The sequence below is a fragment of the Monodon monoceros genome, unplaced genomic scaffold (assembly GCF_005190385.1).
Source record: "Monodon monoceros isolate NGI ecotype Baffin Bay Population unplaced genomic scaffold, NGI_Narwhal_1 Super_Scaffold_21, whole genome shotgun sequence".
Lineage (NCBI taxonomy): Eukaryota > Metazoa > Chordata > Mammalia > Artiodactyla > Monodontidae > Monodon > Monodon monoceros.
In genome coordinates this window covers 7,200,105-7,221,873 of record NW_021703778.1, presented here as the reverse complement: position 1 = coordinate 7,221,873, position 21,769 = coordinate 7,200,105, and the positions used below count along the sequence as shown (strand labels likewise).

At 36.3% G+C, this 21,769-nt stretch overlaps 1 protein-coding gene across 1 annotated transcript in view; it reads left to right on the top strand.

Annotated features, from left to right (window-relative positions):
- Positions 1–21,198, top strand: part of HSPA14 (heat shock protein family A (Hsp70) member 14) — a 34,354-nt gene extending 13,156 nt beyond the window's left edge. Inside the window, exons 8-14 of the mRNA XM_029238821.1 lie at positions 165–326; positions 1,539–1,694; positions 3,559–3,661; positions 17,241–17,453; positions 17,869–18,042; positions 20,056–20,126; positions 20,986–21,198. Of these exons, the coding sequence (XP_029094654.1) occupies positions 165–326; positions 1,539–1,694; positions 3,559–3,661; positions 17,241–17,453; positions 17,869–18,042; positions 20,056–20,126; positions 20,986–21,064 (958 nt within the window). The 3' untranslated portion in view covers positions 21,065–21,198. The remainder of the gene's footprint in view (positions 1–164; positions 327–1,538; positions 1,695–3,558; positions 3,662–17,240; positions 17,454–17,868; positions 18,043–20,055; positions 20,127–20,985) is intronic.
- The last annotated feature ends 571 nt before the right edge of the window (positions 21,199–21,769 follow it).

The window sequence follows — 21,769 nt, the reverse complement described above, 5'->3', positions numbered from 1 at the left end:
TAAGTCATCACTGAGTGATGACCATGGACAACTTAGTTACTCATGTGAGATTTTCAGTTTCCTCATATGTGATTTATAGTGACTTGTTAGTTTAAGAAGTCGAACCTGGCTTTACAATGCTGTGATTCTCTCATAACTTACTCATGTTATCTTTTTTTTTTAAGCAACATTTTGGTATTCAAACTTGGAGGAACATCCTTATCTATCAGTGTCATGGAAGTTAACAGTGGAATATATCGTGTTCTTTCAACAAACACTGATAATAACATTGGAGGTACACATTTCACAGAAACCTTAGCACAGTACCTAGCTTCTGAGTTTCAGAGGTGAGTATAAAGGGACTTGATGATATATTTCGATTGAAGTTTCACTTCAGGTTTAATTTTTTCCTAATTTATTTGAAATTGCCCTTCAAAGGAGGACATGTTTTTTCCAGTGCGCTGGATATTTTTGTGTCTAAAGTTCTAAGGTCTGTTCTGGTAAACAGGGGGAAGCAGAGGCCAAGCTGCCCAGTGCAGTGTACTTGGATTTTTCCCTCAATTCTTCAGTGGTTGCTTTTATGTCTGGATGAAGGAGGGTAAAAGCACTGAGGCCTCACTACCTTCTGAACAGTTTTTACAGGTGTAGAAGATTATGTTATAGTTACATTCCAGTAAGTGAATGTCTTGCAGAGTGTTTATTTTATTACTAATCTACTACCACAAGGAATATTTTAGTTTTGTTGCTGGGTATAATTATTCCATTCAAAATTCTAATCCCGTTTGGCACATCATGAGTCAAATATATAAAGGTTATATTTGGGACATTCCTGCTGTAAAAAGAAGCTGAAATAGCATTTTCATCAGTTTGACTAAACTGGGTAAAAAAAAGTCTTGAAAAAGTGGTAATTTCTCATTTCTTTAATAAAGACCTATACTGTTTTTTGTTGTAAAGGAGTTCCAATTCAAGGAAGGGCTGTGTTAATTTTACTATGGATTTCAGTTTTTCAACATGTTTAAAAACAGGGCCATCAACATCACCACTTAGCAAGCAGTTTTAACAATTAACTCCCTTTGGAGGTAGAGGAACTAAAATTTTACGTATTTCGTTATGTTTCAGATTTCTCTGAAGAAGCACTTTTAGTTCTTTTTTTTTTTTTTTGCTGGACAGATAATTTTGTGCCATCAAACAATAATCATGCTGTGGTTGTAAGGGGTGAGGTGTGAGACTTGACCCAGTTGCATGAATCTCCTTCAACCTCCTTTTGTCTCATCTGCAAAAAGATGATGGCTCCTGTACTTCTTCAAAGCACAGTCCATTATTGTGATTACAGAAACCAGCAATTCAAAGTGTTAAGTATATTGATTATTCATGTTTCTTGAGACACTTCTTTAAATGCAGAGAATTTCCTTCGGATATTTTGGAGCTACTAAAATCTGGTATTAATATTGATTCATGAGCTTATAGTTATCCTAATAAGGATTATCCAGATTTTAGTTACAATAAATTGTAAATGACCTAGTAATTTTTAAACTTCAAAGATCGTATTTTTAATTTAGATCCTTCAGACATGACGTGAGAGGAAATGCCCGTGCCATGGTGAAACTGATGAACAGCGCTGACACTGCAAAACATTCTTTGTCAACCTTGGGAAGTGCCAATTGTTTCCTTGACTCATTGTATAAAGGTCAAGATTTTGACTGCAATGTGTCCAGGTAAAACTGCAGTTCAAAAAACTTTCAAGTGTATTCACATTTAGGTGTAATTTTCTCACTTTGGGTTTTTCGTTTGCTCATTTGAGGTTTATTAGCCCTCTATAAAAGGGGAGTTTTCCTGTCTTTACTTCTGGGGTCCAACTCTTGTCAGACTAAATAACTGTTCTCAAAGTAATCTTGTCAGCTGTGATTGCCCTGTTATTTTACAGCTACAAAGAGCAGTGTGTGAAAAGGGCTTCCTAGATCTTTGAAAGAAAGATGAGAGAAGACTTGAAGTTTGAGATTTGCGAGTTTCTCTTACTGAATAGCAGTCCCACCTGTATAGTCCCTAGTTCTCTCTGGGGCTTGCACATGTATCAGTGGTTGTTACTATACTTGATCGTTACCCCTGTGTGGCAGGCTGTATTCTAAGTACTTTCTAGGTATTAACTCTCAAATTCTCCTAGCAACCCGATGAGGTAAGTACTGTTATTTTCCTTACTTTACACAGGAGGAAGCTGAAACACAGGTTTCATTTCTTGTCCGAGGTTATCCAGCTAGTAAGTGACAGACCTTGGACTCAAACCCAGCTAGTTTTGACTCCAGAGTTCCGTTACCTATCACAATACTTTGAGGATTGATCCCTTTCTTGGTTTTATTTGATCTGTCATCCATTGGCAGCATTGTAAATTTTAATAGCTTTTATGACATTTAGTAAACACAGGTTTAATGTGCATAAAATTGTTTTTAATGCTCATATCTTTTACGTAATCCAAAACATTGCTTACAAATGATTGCACCTTCACCCAGGAAGTCCAAGGGAGGCCGTTGTCCTATCATCCTATCATTTTGCATTGCGTATTACTCACAATAATAATAGCTACCGTTAGCACAATTTAAACCTCCCAACAAGATAATGGATGACTTGGAAGCATAGTGAAGTTGTCCAGAATTACAGTATTATATTATTTTTAGGCTTTTACTGAGTCTGTGTGGTTAAATTCTCTCTTCATCTGGCCCTTGTAGTTTAGTTTCCTCATCTCCCTGGGCTTTCTCGAAGACTCCAGGTCAGCACTGCCACCTGTGGCTGTTTAAACTTTTAAATTAATTACAGGTAAATAACATTAAAAATTCGATTCCTCAGTAGCATTAGCCACAGTTCAAGTGCTCAGTAGTCTCATGTAGCCAGTGGCTCCAGAAAGTTCTCTAGATCTTTTAAGAGAGATTTCAAGCTACCATCTAAAAGAAAGTTGTTAAATTGAATTTAAATCTCTTTTGTGGCAACAGAGTCTTTATGTTAACTTAGTACTAAGTTTGTCCAAGTACTCAGTATATGTTTGCTTATTAATAAGGAAATAGAAGGAAATAGAATTTATTAAGAAGGAAATAGAATTCGTAATTTTATTTGCTAGCATGTAAGCTTCTCAGTTGGTGCAAAAGAACTAAACCTATGTGCAGCATAGGCTCAGACTATAAAGAAAAGTAGTGAGAAACAATTTTTAAAATTTTAACACATAAAAATAGCAAAAATTTCCAAATGATGGTTTGATTTGGATCAATAGATTTATTGTCAGAAATGCCATACACTGAGTATTTATTTTTAGGTGTTTTGAAAGCTTACAAGCAGGCTATGGGTAAGATAATCTTCCATCTGAATTTAATACTAAACATCTCCATACATTTGTAGATGGATAACCTAGACCTTTTCACACCATGATATTGCACTGCTGGGTGTTTAACATCCTGTTCTGATCATAAACCTATTCTAAAGAGATTCATCACAGTAGGTTTTGTCATTAACCTTCACAAGAAAAAGATGTCTTGTTTGACTTTTTTCTGTGTCTTCTCTGTGTGTATGTGTATTTGTGTATGTGTGTGTGTACAGAGCAAGATTTGAACTTCTCTGTTCTCCACTTTTTAATAAATGTGTAGAAGCAATCAGAGAACTCTTAGAACAAAGTGGATTTACAGCGGATGATATCAACAAGGTAACACTTTTGTATTTTCTTATTTATGTTGGGAGTAATTTTCAATATGGAATTTAGGAAGCAGCCCCTTGGTACTGAAAGAATATTTTTATACATTTAAATATCTTCTTAGCTTATATTAGGAAGGACATTGATTAAATTTTGATTAATGGCTCTAATGAACTCATAGTTCTGTATGTTCATTTTCTTAGCAAAAAAGACTAATTCCTTTTCAGTATATTTTTTTTATATGTAAGCAAAAACTGACAGATATTAGAACCTTTGCCATGTGTCAAGCACTGTTTCTAAGCGTTTTACATGTATTAACTTGCTGATTGCTCACCAACAGCTCCATGAAGTAGGTGTTATTATTTATCCCCATTTTAGAATTGGAGGCACAGAGGTTCACAGGTATAAGTAACTTCATGGTAATTGTGTGTTTAGTGGTAGAGCTAGGATTTAACTCAGTGTGGTTCCCAAGTCTGCTCTTAACCAGTACACCAAACTGCTTCTCTCTGCTTGCTGAGAAATATTGCATATTTGCTTGCATAAGAAAAGATTTTGAGACTTTCAAAAATATTCCAACTGTTTACTGTTCTCTTTCTCCCAAGATTATTTCTACTCATTTAAAATACATATACATTTTTTTCATTTTTGTTAATAAAGGAATTTTCATACAAGAAAACTCAGAAAATAGGTAGTGTTTTATTTTATAATAAACTAGTCTAATTTGTATGCACAATTTTGAATCCTATGTTCCTTAAATAATAATATAATCAATTTCTTTGCCCATATTACTGTGTAGTCTTCATCAACACAATTTTAAATAGGCTCAATATCCTAGAAAAGGAAGAGCACCGTAGATTATTTCATTGTTCTGTTTGGACTCCTAGATCGGGTCTTCCCCTCCCCAGAACAGTGATACCCATCTTTTCCCATATTTAAGGTTGCTCCTTGGGATAGATTCCCATAGTAAAATCATTGGGTCAAAGAGTATAAATAGCTTAAACCTATTTTTACCTTCAGTTACCTTCCAAGAGAGTTGAATTAACTTATACTTTCATCAGCAATATATGAGAACAGACATTTTACTGTAACCTTGCTGACACTGAGTTTTATCATTTAAAGATAAATTTTCCATTAGGTAGTTGAAAAAAAGATATTTTTTACTTTATATTTTATTGGGTACTATAGGATTCTTTAAAAATATTTATTATTAATATTATTAAATAATGTTTAATCTTGTGTTTCCTTATGTGTAAATATTTCATATTCTTTGCCTGTTTGATCAATTAAATCTTAGTATTTTTTAAAATGTATTTGTGTAAATGCTTTATATAATCAGAAAATTAACTGCTGTTTACTGTAGTCTTCTTTTGAGGCATGCAGTTTACTGTTTAACTTTGGTCCTGTTATGGAGGAGGGTATTTGATACACTGAGGTTTCATTTATTTATCTATTTAAATCTGTTGGTCTGTTACTCTGATTTCTTCAGCTGCTTCTAAGTTTATAAATTCCATCTTTGTTCAGGTGTATTTAATACTATTTTCTTTTTGCTATAGTTTGAAAGTTTTTATATTTTCACTATTTTGCTGTATGCTGTAAGATGGAAATTGCATTTTTTTGTCTTTTGGTGGAGGTTTTCCCTTCAGTCTAGTTCAGTAAGTATTTTTTTTGAACACTTATAACATGCCATGCGTTGTGCTAGGTGATTGGGGGTGTGTGTGCAGGGGGGTGAAGGTGGCTTACAAAGATTAAGGCACATGGAAGAGTGGTACAAGGCAGGGGTGGAAGGGAATGAGCTTGGAGACAGACCCACCTGAACTGGAAGGCTCACACTGCTGATTGTTCCAGAACAGACAAATCACTTAATTTCCTGAGCCTTACTTGTCTCTTCTTATTAAGGAGGGTGATAATACTTAACTTATAAGTATATAAGTATAACTTACTCTATAAGGTTGTTATGAGGATTAAATGAAATATCATGTATGGCACAGGGTGTGGTGTATTGTAGATGATCAGTTAATGTGAGTTCTCTTCCTTCATTAACTGGTCATACAGCCCTCACATTAGATACCACAAATGGTACGATCCTCAGTTGCTTGACTAGAGGTCAAGTACATTCTTAGGATTAAGAATATTGTTAAAAATTCACTCTCCAGATACTTCTAAAATACAAGCTTTTGAGAACTTAAAAATATAGAGTTGTCTCTGTAGTTTGTTGACCTTGCAGCGGTAACAAACAACCCCCAAGTCTCACTGGTTTTCTACTGTAGACAGTTTTTTCTTGCTAGTGTTTCACGTGGGCAGCTGAAGGTGGCCGTAGGTCTACTGCTATGGCTCTTTTCCGTGCTTCTCCTTCTACGACCCAGGCTAAAGGAGCAGCTCTCTGGGACGTGCGGTTCTCACTGTGGAGGGCAAAGAGGAAGAGAGCTGGCGGAACGTGCAGGGCTTTTAAAGCTTCTGCTTAGATACGTTGTACTTCAGTGTAGTCACATTCATTTGGCCAAAGCTAGACATGGCCAGGCCTGAGTGTGGGCAGGGAAATCTCCACCTGCACGGAGGGGTTGCCAATTCCGGGCAGTGGCAATGGGCAGGTAAGTATAATCCTCTTATGGGGATGGAGGGAGGGCTTTACAGTCATTCACACATTTAATCCTCACAAAGGCATCAGGAGATAGGCACCGCTATCTCCATTGCCAGAAGAGGAAACTAAAAAGGTTCCAAAGAGGTTAAGTGCTTTGCTTAAAGTAACGCTGGCACGCACGTGCCGGCGCTGGGATTGGAGCTCACAGTCTGCCCCCGCAGTTCGTGCTCGCTCTTTACTCTTAACGCCCATCGCCTTTCCCACTCTAGTATCGGGCAGTCTAGTCTTAGGAGTATTTGGTTTTTCCCGAAGGAATCCTCTCATCGAGTGCTTGAGAAGGACACGGCTGATCTCTGAGGACAGGGAGCGTCAGGGTTCCTACTCTTCATTACGGTAGACTTCCTTTATCTCCGTGTGTTCAGCACCGTGCTCCCCTCTCTCCCCTGCTGTCCCCAAGCTGGGCCGAAGCCCCGTGTCTGAGGGGGCAGGAGGCGCTGATGGGTCAGGGCCGAGGTCTGGGGGTCTGCTGGCCCCGTGCGCGTGCTGGCGGGGCTGCTCTCCACCCGGTGTCCCGCTTTCACCCCTCGGCTTGGCCCTTGCTTCATGTGGCCTTTGGTGCTTCGCAGTCCCAAGCCGCTCTGGGTTCTGTGATGCAAACCATCTTGCTTCCCCTTTGGTTATCTCAGGCCACGTCAGCTTTAAGACAGTTACTTCTCTCCGTTTCAGCTTCCAAAATTTGCTGAAATCTCAAGCTCAAGTTTTCTCCTGCATTTATTCTGCCATTTATATCTTCTTAAATTCCCTTATTGTCTACAAGTGGGCTTGTAGAAGGGTACGTAGATATACCAATGCAGTTAATTCTCGCCGTTTTTACCAAGCATCCAGACTCTTCAGCTGCAATTTTAATACCTGCATAGTATTTTGTTGCACTGATGTATCATAATTTACACAGCCAATTATTTGTGTTGAGTGTGTACGTTATTTTGGTTTTATAAATAGGAGTCTTTGTGGCTTTGTTAATATCCTTAATTTCCTTGGAATAAGATTTGTGAGTAGAATCCCAAATTTTAAGACTTTTAGTATTTATCAGATTGCTCACCAAAAGCAATTTACTTTCTGAGTAGGTGTAAACCCTCATTATTAACGTTGCAATTTTTAAAAATTCTTTTTATTCATATTGGTTTTTCTCAGGGCGCTTTAGAATTATTTTTTCAACTTCTTAGATAAAAATCCCATTGTGATTTTGATGCAGTTGTATTAAGCCAATAAAATTTTGGGGATTGATATATTATCTTTACAGTATTTAGTTTTCCTAACCACAAAGTTGGTATCTCTCTGTGTTCAAATCTTCTTTAATACTTTATTGAGTTATGTGTTTTCTTAATTGTGGGATCTCTGGCTGTTGTGAATGAGATATTTTTATGCTTTTATTTATCAATACTAATTTGGTTTTGCTGATAGAATACTTACTGGTTTTGCCTCTTTATCTGATACTCTGCCACTTCACGAATTCTTGGTATTAATAATTTTTCAAGGAGTCTTCTGAATTTCCTAGGCATGCATTCAGATCCATTTACTAGTTAACACACAACTAATTATTGAGCACACCTGCTCCGTTCCAAGCGGGTTCTAGGCACTTGGGACACAGCAGTAAACATAAAGTCTTTGCCGTCAAGAAACAGTTAAAATAATGCCCAGTTGTGATAACTGCTATGAAGAAAAATAAAGCAGGATAAGGGCATAGCTAGTGACAGAGGGTGATTTTGCAGATAAGAATCCCATCTAAGGAGATGGCTTTTGATCAGAGCCCTGCAGGGACTGAAATGAAGGAACAGACTGGGTGAATTTCTGCTGCTTTTCCAGGCAGAGGGAACAGCCAGAGGGGAGCAAGCTTGGTATGTTTAAGGGGCAGCAGTGGGGATGGGACTGAGTGAGCCAGAGGGGGTGGGAGGAGGGAGCAAGGGACCAGATCACTGGGAAAAGCAGTTGCAGTGGAGTTACGGAGGGAGACACCTTACTGGAGTGGGTTTAAATAGAAAAGAAGGTGAGTCCATGGACATGATACATATAAATAACTCTTGAGAAGTTCTGCTAAAAGGGCAGAAGGGAAATGGGGTGGTAGCTGGAGTGGGCTGTGGGCGTTGGGAGAGGGTTTTATCCGTGTTTGGTGATACTTTTATCTTGCATCTCTGTACCCCTCGCTGCTGCTGCTTTTTTTTTTTTTTTTTTTGCGGTACGTGGGCCTCTCACTGTTGTGGCCTCTCCCATTGCGGACGCGCAGGCTCAGCAGCCATGGCTCACAGGCCCAGCCGCTCCGCGGCATGTGGGATCTTCCCGGACAGGGGCACGAACCCGTGTCCCCTGCATCGGCAGGCGGACTCTCAACCACTGCGCCACCAGGGAAGCCCTTTTTTTCATTTTTATTGGGGCTTAGTTGATTTACAATGTTGTGTTAGTTTCCGGTATACAGCAAAGTGACTCAGCTATACATATACATATATCCACTCTTCTTTAGATTCTTTTCCCACACAGGCCATTACAGAGTATTGAGTAGAGTTCCCTGTTCTCGCTTCTTGTTTATATTTGATTGCCTTGGTCAGGCCTTGAATATTTTAGTTGACACTGGACCTCTTTCTTTTGTTCTCTTTATTAGGGGAATAGTGTTAGTTGTTTACCAACAGATTTAATTACTGGTAACTGGTTTGAAATAGATTCTCTTTATAATATTGAGCATTTCTCTTTTTTTCTTTTTAAAGGTGTTTTAATATGAAATAGGTGTTGAGTCATTACAATTGCTTTCGGACACCTGCAAGACAGCCTTATGGTTTTCTTTATATTTGTCTTCAAATTATTTGATGAATTATTGATAATTTCCTAATATGGAACTATCATTGTATTCCTGGGATAGATCTTATTTGGTTATGAGGAATATTCTTTTGATATATTACTTAATTTTCTGTGATAATTCATGTATCATTTTCATGCTGTTCATGCTAAGTTAGCAGAAATGAGATGGGCTATTTCGAACTTTCCTGCCTTATGCATATTGTCTGAATAACGTAACCCCTTTTAACATCAGACACTGAAAAGGGGAATGGTCCTGTGATTTGGGTTGCGTTGGTGTAAAGAAGTGCCTTAGCTTCTTGCCTCCAGCTCATTCTCTTCTTCCTGGATGATGAGATGGACCATGGCTTATCAGTATGTCCCCAAGGCTCCCGTTTAGGGAGAGTCAGAGGCACATGGTTGAGTCTCAAGCAATGAGCGAGTGAGAAGCTGGAGCCAATGCTCAGACCTTTGCTAACCCTTCCTCTCCCCACCTCCCTTTTTTTTTTCTGTCCACACAGCATGACCTGCTCTTTAAGGTTGTATAACTTTGTAAGCAGAGACTGCTTTTCTCTTTTAAAAGCTCCTGAGACATACTCAAGAAATAGGGGATTTTAAAGTGCTTGAACTTACCTAGAATGACAAAATATCACAATATATCTAATTCGTTTACTCAGAACAGTACCTTCTAAACCAAGACATCCGGTGCTTTAATTGCCTTTTATTCCAAGGTAACATAATCATGCACGATGTTCTTCAGGAAGTAGGCTGATAGTACCTTCCTTTTCTTCATAACCCAAGGCAGAGTGTGAGAGAGGGTCCAAGCTCATTTCCTTTCGTCATGAAAAATATCAACTCACAGAATAGGTTCGCATGACTACTCCAAAGATAGATGTACAATTCTCAAGTCAGCCTTCAGTTCCACAATGTGGGAATATGATTTTAAGTTATCACTTTCATAGCTGTAAATTAAGTTCAACATAAGAAAGTGTGCCAGATCCCTTGCCTTGTGAGTTTTCCAAAATACTCATTTCTCTAGGAATAAGCAAATCAAACCCTTTACGGGGACCAAAGTATCAGTAGTGTTTATATGGAATTCAGTGTCAGTCATAAGCACATCGTTGGCCCCAATCTTATCCAGCGCACTGATGCTGGGATTTTTCCCAAAGATGATATGAAAGAAGGTCAGTTTCTTTCCGCACATAAAAATACAGTATGTGTATCTTAGGCTCTACACCACAGTTAAGCTGCCCAGATGCCATGTAGTACAGTAGACTCACTGTACCATACCATTCTTCCAAAGAGAAGTATGTCCCCCAACCATTGTTCCTGAGACACACAGTCCTGGCGATCTTCCTTTCATTCTCCTACTAGTTTGAGAACTGGGTTTAGAGAGTAAAGAGTTTCACGTTGAACTCTTTGCTGTAAGAAAAGTAAGAGCACAAATAGGATTGTAATTGGCAAGGACCAGTAGCTGGTGGGAGGGCCACGGGCGGTAGTGGTGGGCTGGCCACACACACCAGGAGCTGTTCTAGCCCAGAAGGGGCAGCTGCTGCTCCCCACCAGTCACTGCCATCCAGCGATGCAGGCCAGTGCTGTTGGAGCCTGGGACGTTTTAACAGACTCTCAGAACTAGGGCTTACCATCAGACTTTTTAATGTTTCAATGTTAGTAGCTAATGCAGAACCTTTGAAAACACTATGTGAAGAGAGAAAATATAGCTTGCCTGATAGAATTTGCAAGTTGCTACTTGGCAACCTCTACTTCAGAACGTGTTGTTTTATTGCTGTTTGTTTTTACTGTTTTGTTCCTAGGCTATCAGGTGCTTATAAAATGGAATTTAATACGTTTTCATCTTTTTAAGTATTCCAGGTTAGTGCATAATACATAAATTCTCTGTTCCTCAAGAATTGTAAAGAATTTGCCTATAAACACATTTTGTCTGAAACTAATTTTTGAAGTATATTTATAACTTTCATAATTTCTTTTTATTGCTTCAATTTTGTTTTTTTGTTTTTTGTTTTGTTTTTTTTTGTGGTACGTGGGCCTCTCACTGTTTCGGCCTCTCCCATTGCGGAGCACGGGCTCCGGACGTGCAGGCTCAGCAGCCATGGCTCACGGGCCCAGCTGCTCCGCGGCACGTGGGATCTTCCCAGACCGGGGCACGAACCCGTGTCCCCTGCATTGGCAGGCGGACTCTCAACCACTGCGCCACCAGGGAAGCCCCTGCTTCAATTTTGAATTAAAGTATTTTATAGATCTATTTCATAGTGATTTAAACTTTTAACATACAACTTTGCATAATGTTCTTGTAATTTTTAATTTTATGTAGCTTTTGATATTAAATTTTTAAAGTATAAGGAAGTTATTTAAATTAAAACTGGCCGATTTTTCTCTTTTTATTTATTTATCTTTTTCTTTTTGAGTTTATCTATTTTTTTTCTTTCCCTAGGTTTTGTAGATATTTGTTTTATTCTTTTTTTTGCTCCCAACTCCTGGTACTACAACCCAAAAAAAACTTTCTTAGATTTTTTTTCCCAGGTGATAAATTTCTCTTTTCTAATTGTTTTATTTCTGGTTTGCACTTTATTTCTTCCAGTCTTTCCAGGATACTTTTATTATTTTTATAAATGTTTATTTTGAACATTAATTAATTTATTTCATTTTTTCCCTAACTAAAAAATTAACTGCCGGGTTTTCCTGGTGGCGCAGTGGTTGAGAGTCCGCCTGCCGATGCAGGGGACACGGGTTCGTGCCCTGGTCCGGGAAGATCCCACATGCCGCGGAATGGCTGGGCCCGTGAGCCATGACTGCTGAGCCTGCATGTCCGGAGCCTGTGCTCCGCAACGGGAGAGGCCACAACAGTGAGGGGCCCGTGTACCACACACACAAAAAAAATTAACTACCATTTTACTCATTAGCAGCTTGGTTTTATTCCACAGGCTCTGATAGATTTTATTATTTTCTTTATTTTCAGAATAATCTATAATATTTTCAGTTTTCCTCTAAGTTTGCAAAAGAAATCTCAGACTACAGAGTAAATGTTTAAAGAATTTATTTAAATTAAAATTTTCCGGTTACTGCCAGCATTAATAATGACACACTATTAGTACTTTTTACCCTTTAAATGAGAATACCAAAAAACAAGATTTTCCAGGGTTTTTTTTTGTTTTTTGTTTTAACACAGCACCACTTATTGCTTATTTATAAAGCATTTCGATGTTGACTATAAGAAGTTCATGAAAAGGCATAACCTCCATTTTTATTCTCATGGTATTTACCTGGTGTCAGACATTTTAGAGAAGACTTTCCTTTTAACTTACCTCCAAAGCAGACTTTTGGGAGAACTCTGCCGAGGCAAACCTGCTTTTCTTTTTTCTTTGTAACCCTGAGTTGATGTTCCTCATGCCCTTACCTGCGGAGGAACGTGGTCTCCCTCCTCGTTTCACGGCTGATGTGAGCGGGGCCTCATTTTCATCAGTTGCTCATCTTCTCCACCACCTGGAGCTTTGAGAACATCCGTATATAGACTGAAATTAGTGTGATTATCGATGATTTCCCTCCTTGAGAGAACATAGTCAATATTCTGCATACCCATGGACTTACAAGTGTTAAACGTGTTAATTAAGGAGGAAATTAAAATATTTATAAAGGAGCAATTTTATTTTATTCAGCTTTATTGAGGTATAATTAACAAATAAAATTGTAAGGTATTTAAAGTATACAACATGAGATTTAGTATATGTATTGTACAGGGATTATTATTACCATCGAGTTAATTAACACATCTATCACCTTATATATTAACCTTTTCTGCAGGAGGTGAAAACACTTAAGTTTTACTCTCTTAGCAAATCTCAAATATACTACACAATATTATCAACTGTAATCACCATGTTATACATTAGATCCTCAGACCTTATTCATCTTATAACTAAAAGTTTGTATGTACCCTTTTACCATCCCCTCCCTGTTTTCCCTACCCCCTCAACCCCAACCATTTTTCTGCTTTATGTTTCTATGATTTGTTTTGTTTGTTTTGTTTTAATTTAGACTCTACGTATAAGTGATACCGTGCAGTTTTTGTCTCTCTGTCTGGCTCATTTCACTTAGTGTAATGCCCTCCAGGTTCTTTCAAGTTGTTACAAATGGCAGGACTTCCTTCTTTAAACTGAATAATATTGCATTGTATACCTGTACCACATCTTCTTTATCCATTCATCCACTGACACACACTTATGATCTTTCCATAGTATGTTTCCAAATACCTTGGCTATTGTGAATAACGCTGCAGTGAACATGAGAGTACAGATATCTCTATGAGATAGTGATTGTTTCCTTTGTGTATATACTCAGAAGTGGGATTGCTGGATCATAAGGTAATTCTACTTTTAATTTCATGAAGAGTTTCCATACTGTTTTCCATAGTGGCTATACCAGTTTACATTCCCAACAGTGTATAAGTGTTCTCCTTTCTGTTCATCTTCACCAATATTTGTTATCTCTTGTCTTTTTAGTAATAGACGTCCTAACAGGTATGAAGTGATGTCTCATTGTGATCTTTATTTCCATTTCCCTAATGATTAGTGATGTTGAGCACCCTTTCAGGTACCTTCGGCTACTTGTAAGTCTTCTTTGGAAAAATGTCTATTCAGGTCCCTTGCTCGTTTTTAAATTGTGCTATTTGGTTTTTTGCTATTGAGTTAATGAGATTCTTGTGTATTTTGGATATTCACCCCTTTTTAGATATATGATTTACAAATATTTTCTCTCATTCAATAGGTTGCCATTTCATTTTGTTGATGGTTTCCTTTGCTGTGCATGCTTTTTAGTTTGATAAGTCCCACTTGTTTGTTTTTGCTTTCCTTTGCTTTGGGTGTCAAATCCAAAAAGCATTGCCAAGACCATTGTCAAGGAGCTTACCCCTTATGTTTTCTTCTAGGAGTTTTATCGTTTTAGGTTTTACTCCAAGTCTTTAATCCATTTTGAGTTGATTTTTATGTGTGGTGTAAGATAGTGGTCCAGTTTCATTCTTTTGCATGTAGATATCCAGTTTTCCCCACCCCATTTATTAAGTAGACTCTTCTTTCTTTGTTGTATATTCTTGGCTCCTTTATTGAAAATTAATTGACCCTATATATGTGGGTTTATTTCTGGGCTCTCTGTTCTGTTCCATTGATCTTTTTGACTTGTTTTATGCAAATACCTTACTGTTTTGATTACTACAGCTTGTAATATAGTTTGAAATCAGGAAGTGTGATGCCTCCAGCTTTGCTCTTCTTTCTCAAGATTGTTTTGGCTATTTGGGGTCTCTTGTGGTTCCACACAAATTTCAGGATTGTTTTTTCTATTTCTATGAAAAATGCCATTGGAATTTTGATAGGGATTACATTGAATATTTGGAGTAGTAAGGACATTTTGACAATATTAATTCTTCCAATCCATAAACCCGGAATATCTTTCCATGTATTTGTGTCTTCAGTTTCTTTCATCAAAGTCTTGCAGTTTTCAGGGTACAGATATTCCACCTTCTTAGTTAAATTTATTTAAGTATTTTATTCTTTTTGATAGTCCTGTAAATGGGATTGTCTTCTTAATTTCTTCATCCAATAATTTGTAGTGTGTAGAAAGTAATTTAAAGTAATTTTTGATAGGTATGACCTTACTATTGCCATTTTGTTAATCATTTTCTGTCTGTTTTGTAGTTCATTTCTTTCTTTCCTGTCCTCTTCTTTCATGATTTGATGACTTTCTGTAGTGGTTTGCTTTAATTCTTTTCTCTTTACCTTTTGTGTGTCTACTATAGATTTTTCTTTTGTGGTTACCCTGAAGCTTATATAAAACATCTTACACAGTTAAAATAACATGTTTTAAGCTGACAACAACTTAACTTCAAACGCATACAAAAGCTCTACATTTTTACACTCCTTCTCCCCACATTTTATGTTTTTGATGTCACAGTTTACATCTTTTGTGTATCCATTAACAAGTTATTGTAATTACAGTTATTTTTAATGCCTTTGTCTTTTAACCTTTGTACTAAGGTTATAAGTGATTTACCCACTACCATTACAATATTGGAGTATTCTGAATCTAACTATATTTATCTTTACCAGTGAGTTTTATACTTTTATATGTTTTCATGTTTATTAATTAGCATTTTGTTTAAACTCGAACAACTCCATTTGACATCTTTTGTAAGGCCAGTCTAGTAGTGGTGAACTCCTTCAGCTTTTGTTTGTGTAAAAACACTCATCTCTCCTTCAGTTTTGGAGAGCACCTTTGCTGAATTGGGTGTTCTTGGCTGACGGTTTTTTTCTTATGGCACTTTGAATATCTCCCTTCTGGCTTGCAAGATTTCTGTTGCAAGACCCACTTATAGTTTTAAGGGTGTTCCCTTGTATCTAACCAAGTTGCTTTTCTCTTGCTGCTTTTAAGTCTTTCTGTCTTTAACTTTTGGCAATTTGATTGTGATGTGTCTCAGTGTGGGTCACTTTAGATTCATCTTATTTGGTACTTTTTGGGCTTACTGGATCTGGCTGTTTCTTTCCCCAGATTAGGGAAGTTTTCAGCTGTAATTTCTTCGAGTAAGTTTTCTGCCCCCCTCTCCCCCCACTTATCCTTCTGAGACCCTTATATTTGCATATATTGGTCCACTTACTGGTGTTCTGTAAGTCCCTGAATGCATCTTCATTCTTCTTCCTTTTTGCTCCTCTGAATAAATTCCTCTGCCCTGTCTTCAAATTCACTGGCCCTTTCTTTCACTTTATTTAGTGTGCTGTTGAGAGCCTCTACTGAGTTTTTAAGTTCAGTTATTGGATTCATCAGCTCTATGATTTCCCTTTGGTACTTCATATTTTCCATCTCTGTTGAAATTCATACTTCGTTCATGCATTACTCTCCTGACTTCATTGAACATCTTTATTACTGTTGTTTTTAACTCTATCAAGTAAATCACTTATCTTTGTTTCATTAAGATCAGTTTCTGGAAATTTATCTTGTTATTTTGTTTGGAACATATTTTTCTGTATCTGCATTTTCCTAGACTCTCTGTGTTGGTTTCTGGGCTTTACATAAAACTGCTACCTCAAAAAAAAAACAAAAAACAAAAAACTGCTACCTCTTCCAGTTTTGACAGACTGGTCCTGTGTAGGAGATGAACCTTGTTAGTCAGCCGTACCTGAGTTCCTGGTAGCTTCTCAAAACTTTGTGCCCGTCTAAGCTGCCATTTGTGTTCTTGGTGGCTCTCAGTATTTGAGGGTGTGCCAAGACCATCATGAGTGATGATGATCAAAAAAAGAGGAAGATCAAAGGCAGCACCTAGATATAGGCTGATTAGAAACTGGACCCTCAGGCAGCAGCAGCTGGGAAAGCACGCAGTCACACCCTTCCAGGGAGAAGCTGGGAGATGGGCATGCTTGCCTTCTCCCTCTGTGCTGAACCCTGGTGTATAGCCACAGGGCAAGAGTTGCTCCTTTGCCCATTTAAAAACTGCTTCTTTGTTTGCTCTCATCCTATGGGACTCATGAATGCAAGCCCTGTTGGCTCTCAGAGCTGGAGATCTGGGGGGCCATCCTTTGGGTGGCAGCTATAAAAGTTGGGGCACTAGATGTGTGGGCAGGCTCATAAAGGGACAATTTTATATGGAGTTTTTGTGCATATTTAATCAAGTGGTACCTAGAGCTTAAAAACATCTTTTTCCTCAAGAAAATTATTATTCCACAGTGAAGACAAAATCTATGGCATAGTTTTCACATAGAGGAGATTGCCACTGTTTATTTTGCCACAGAAATGCTGTGATTTATGTAAACACTTCTTTTAGATAATGCTTGAACAGTACGAAATATTAAGTACAGTATTTCCTATACAAATGTGTATCTATGGTTAAGCCTCATATGCCCAGTACTCATCATGAGCCATATATATCTTATTATATTATATTTTCTAATATGTGGTGAGATCTCATTTTAAATTTTGTTGCTATGGGTAAACAGTACGTTAAATATTTATAATGTATTAAATACATATTTATATGTATATATGGTAAGTATAACGTAAAATAATATGTTAAAATAGGGCTTCTTATATTTTACCTTTTCATGTGATGAAGATGACTTGTCCTGTTACACTTAATTTTGAGAAACAATCATTGTTCTAAAAGTAAAAAACAAAATTATTTTTATTTTCTAGGTTGTCCTTTGTGGAGGGTCTTCTCGAATCCCAAGGCTACAGCAAATGATTAAAGATCTTTTCCCAGCTGTTGAGCTTCTCAATTCTGTCCCTCCTGATGAAGTTATCCCTATTGGCGCAGCTATGGAAGCAGGAATCCTTATTGGGAAAGAAAACCTTTTAGTGGAGGACGCTCTTAAGATAGAGTGTTCAGCCAAAGATATTTTAGTTAAGGTATGTTGACCTTTTCTTCACTTTTCCGTAGTAGTATAAATTTATTGCCACAGGTTTACATACGTACTGTTTTTAAAATAAAACCTTGTGTACTGGTAAAAATTTTAAATTTCGAGTTATAAATTTACTTTTAATGAGTTTCTGATATTCTTTTAGTTAGTATTAATCTAATATGTTAATTTCTTTATTAACTGTGTTTTTAAGCTTAAGATTCTAATACAAGTAGAGAGGTGTATGTTTCAATTTATTTTTAAATAAAGTGGGTCGGAATGAAGGATCATTTCTATTGTCTTCTCTTTGCCACTGTGTAGTTTCCAGATTATCAACAAGGAATATATATCAATTTATAATAGGAGTGATTTTTTATCATTGTAATGATATCAAAGGATGTGCATATTATTTTCCTGCTTATTAGGGAGTCGATGAATCAGGAGCCAACAGTTTCAAAGTACTGTTTCCATCAGGAACGCCTTTGCCAGCTCGAAGACAACACACATTACAGGCTCCTGGAAGTATATCCTCAGTATGTCTTGAACTCTATGAGTCTGAGGGGAAAAACTCTGCAAAAGAGGAAAACAAGTTTGCACAGGTGACTACATCAGATTGGACTATGAATTAATCACTTGAAACTGTTTAGTTTTTCCTTCTGGATTAGACTCAGTTTAATATCAATATATGCATATAGGACTTTTAACACATTTTTATGAATGGATTACTTGTACTTATTTATTTTTGAAATAGAGGAGAAATAGGCAATTGCATTTGAAAGAGTTAGAGGAAAATAAAGTACAGTTGTATTTCTACTGCTTGCCTTTGTGCTCTTAACCCTCCTTGGTAATAAGGTCAGTGGCAGTGGAAATGACATTTCTTTGTTTGCTAAATGCCAGGTGTGCTGTACTAGGCAGTTTACAAACATAATCTCAAAATGCTGTGAGATAGACATTATTATGTGCATTTTATAGATGATTAAGAAACAGGCTCATGGTAGTAAATACCTTGTTATTTTCTTGACTGAGCTGAGATTTAGCCTCAGGTTGGTTTTACTCCTGGGCCCATGCTTTTGCCATTATACCATGCTGCCTCTGACATAGGATAAGTTTGTTTTTTCAAATACCACATGCATATATCATAGGATATGGTCCTCCACATCCTTTAAAAGGAATGAGGTGGAGCCATGTTATTTGCTTAGAAACATGCCCAAGAAATATAGTTTCATTAAAGCGCACACACAAGGACTGCAGAACTGTATTTACAGCATGGTACCATTGTGTTTAAGTAAAACGATTGAGAGTGTGGGTGTGTGTGAAGGAGTGGTGTTTGGATAGGTGTGTGTATTTAGATACCCACGCGTGGATACAGAAAGTAACTGTAGGTATTTGAACTGTACTGAGGAAACTTAACAGTGGGTAGATTTGAAGGTACCAAGAAGGTTTTTTTTTTACTTTTTAACACTTCATGCTGAATTTTTTACAGACAGAACAGAACATGAAGATTAATTACTTTTACAGTAAAAATAAAACAAATGTAGGTAACAAAAGAGAATGTATAGTATCTTTAGCTTTATATCTGTTTTCTAATTTCAACAAAAGGATAATGAAAACACACACACATAATATGTCTGGGCTCCACCTCAGAATTAACATCTTAGGATCTGCTGGAGAAGGGCTCTTTCAACTAGTAAAGGTTTCAAAGCTCCACCAGATGTTTCTGTGGTATATCACTATAAAAGCATTTTCCTGTGCACCAGATTTCTAAACTCAGGTGGAAGTCTTAGTATTCCTCTCTGGTACATTTCTTACCTTTTCTCTCCACATACTACTCTTGAGACACTACAGCTACCGTCACTACATCCTAACTTACAGATGCTGGAAAGAGAAAAATTAGTCACATAATACTTTATTTGGAAGAGAATCTTCTAGAGATTCCATCTCTTCTCACCTCCTCATTCTACAAAGGAGTAGACTTAGTACTTACCTAAGGTCATAAAACTTGATTTTGGCAAAATCTGAAAAGTCACTTTCAAACTTGGTCTATTGGTATACCTTCCTTTAGGAAACCAAGGAGTTTTATAGTAAATTCATTAGTATCTCTTACTTACAAGTGTAATCTTAGCTGTACAAAAGAAATTGACATGTATTTCTTTTAAATAGGTTTTCCAAGTGCATTTAAAATATTTGAATTTTTTAAGGTATATATAAAAGGCTTACCAAAATGTAATTTACATGTTACTGTAATGGTGCAATTACCAAAAAGAAAAGCAGTCTTTATTTTGTTTTTTTTTTTTTTTTTAGTCTTTATTTTCTGAGACAAACAGTACTTCATATAAATAATCATCTTAATCTAGGACATGACATTTAAGAGGGACAAATATATTAAATATATTAGTTATCTTACATGCCCTCTTTTTAGAAGAGACATGTCAGTTAAGAAAGCTTAATTCTATTTTCCAAATTATGATAAATGGTAGGAGAATTGAAAACTGCCCTGTTTTAAAAGGTTCATTTCAGTAATGAGTAAGATTTAGTCCATTGGAAAATTGATGCATCAGTTTATTAGTATGTCAAAGTACTAAATCATCTTTGTATTATTTTTGCCTAAACAGGTTGTACTCCAGGATTTAGATAAAAAAGAAAATGGATTACGTGACATATTAGCTGTTCTTACTATGAAAAGGTAAAAAACTACTTCTGATGTTAAGAAAATTCGCTTTGAGACTTGACCTTTTTTATTAGTTTATTGATTCTTAACCTGTTGTCATTCTGGGAAAATCATTAATTAAAAACTTACAAAGATCTTATCAGTAACTTAAATTTTTGCCCTGTAAAATTACTATATTTACAAAGAAAAGTATATCTCAGGTCATTTGCACTCTGAATTTTTTATGAACTCTTTTATTATTATGGTTGTAGTCAACCTAAAAAACTGGTCCATGCAAGTTTGAGATATAATTTTCATCAACATTAAATATAATTTTCTGAGATTTACATAATTGATTTTTTGTCCTATGAAAGGGTAAGTTTATTTCAATATTGCAACAGGAAATCTGTAGAAAATAAATTACTAATTAAATCCAGCTATTAACATTTCCTTAACAACAGTCCATCCATAATACTATGTGTTACAAGTAAATCAGTTCCAAATTAACATTCAGGACAATTCATTCCATAAACCATAATTAGCCAAAATGTAGAATTCATTAGGGTAGGTCTGCCATGGCCTGGGCTTGAAAACAGCTTGATACATCTTGATCTTGCATAAAGTTTTCAACTTAAGGTATTTATCATCATGGGTTCTCAAGGAATACAACTTTTCATCACAGTGATCTAGGAGGAAATTTTTAAGAACAACTACCTAATTATGGCATACGGTTCTAAATGTAAAGACATAAAGTTGTGTCTCTTCTTTATCTCTTAATGCTCTTCTTTCAAAAAGTAAAATGATCTATTGTTTACTCAAAGTCCTCAAGTAATTTCTTAAGGACTATCTGTTTTTATATATTGAGCTTATGAATTGTTATTTTTTGTTTGCTTAGGGATGGATCTTTACACGTGACGTGCACAGATCAAGAGACCGGAAAATGTGAGGCAATCACTATTGAGGTGGCATCTTAGTGTTTGAGAGAAACCATGAATTTTTTAGAACTAAAATATCAACATTATTTGTTTTTGTTTATAAATGATGTTTATATTAAAATACTTTTTGAATGAACTGTATGATTTATGTTTCTATTTTAACTACAGTATATTGCTAAGTGTTGCAACCTTTTTTTGTTGTTTTCCATTAAAGATTTCCTTTATTAGTGAGAAATACAAGGAACTTTTTCTACCATGGAGCTATTTAGAATTAAATTGTTTGAGTGGATTAAAGGAAACTTTACCAGAAATTTAACGTTGCATTTTAAAATTGTTTCTGTCTTTAGAACTTCTGATTTTAAGAAGTCGTTTGTTAATTCTTATTAGATAACTAAGAACAATTTAAAAGTCTTTGATATTAAATGAAACAAAATTGCAGAGCCATATGCAAAGTAAGGTACCATTTTTGCTTAAAAGAAAAAATTAAACTCATAAACTCAATAATTGTTTATAAATATGCATGTGACATATGTAGAGAAAAGTATAGAAGACTAAACACCAGACTCTTTTAACAGTGGCTTCTTTTGTGGAGGGAAATAGGGGAGAGGCACTTTTTCTTTTTACAATTATGTTAAGTTTGATTTTTCCCTGTAACAGATATGTTTCTCATTTGAAATTGAAAGATTTTTTTATTTTGAAGGGAGGACTAGCCACATTCTGTTCACCAGAAAATGTTGACTAGTG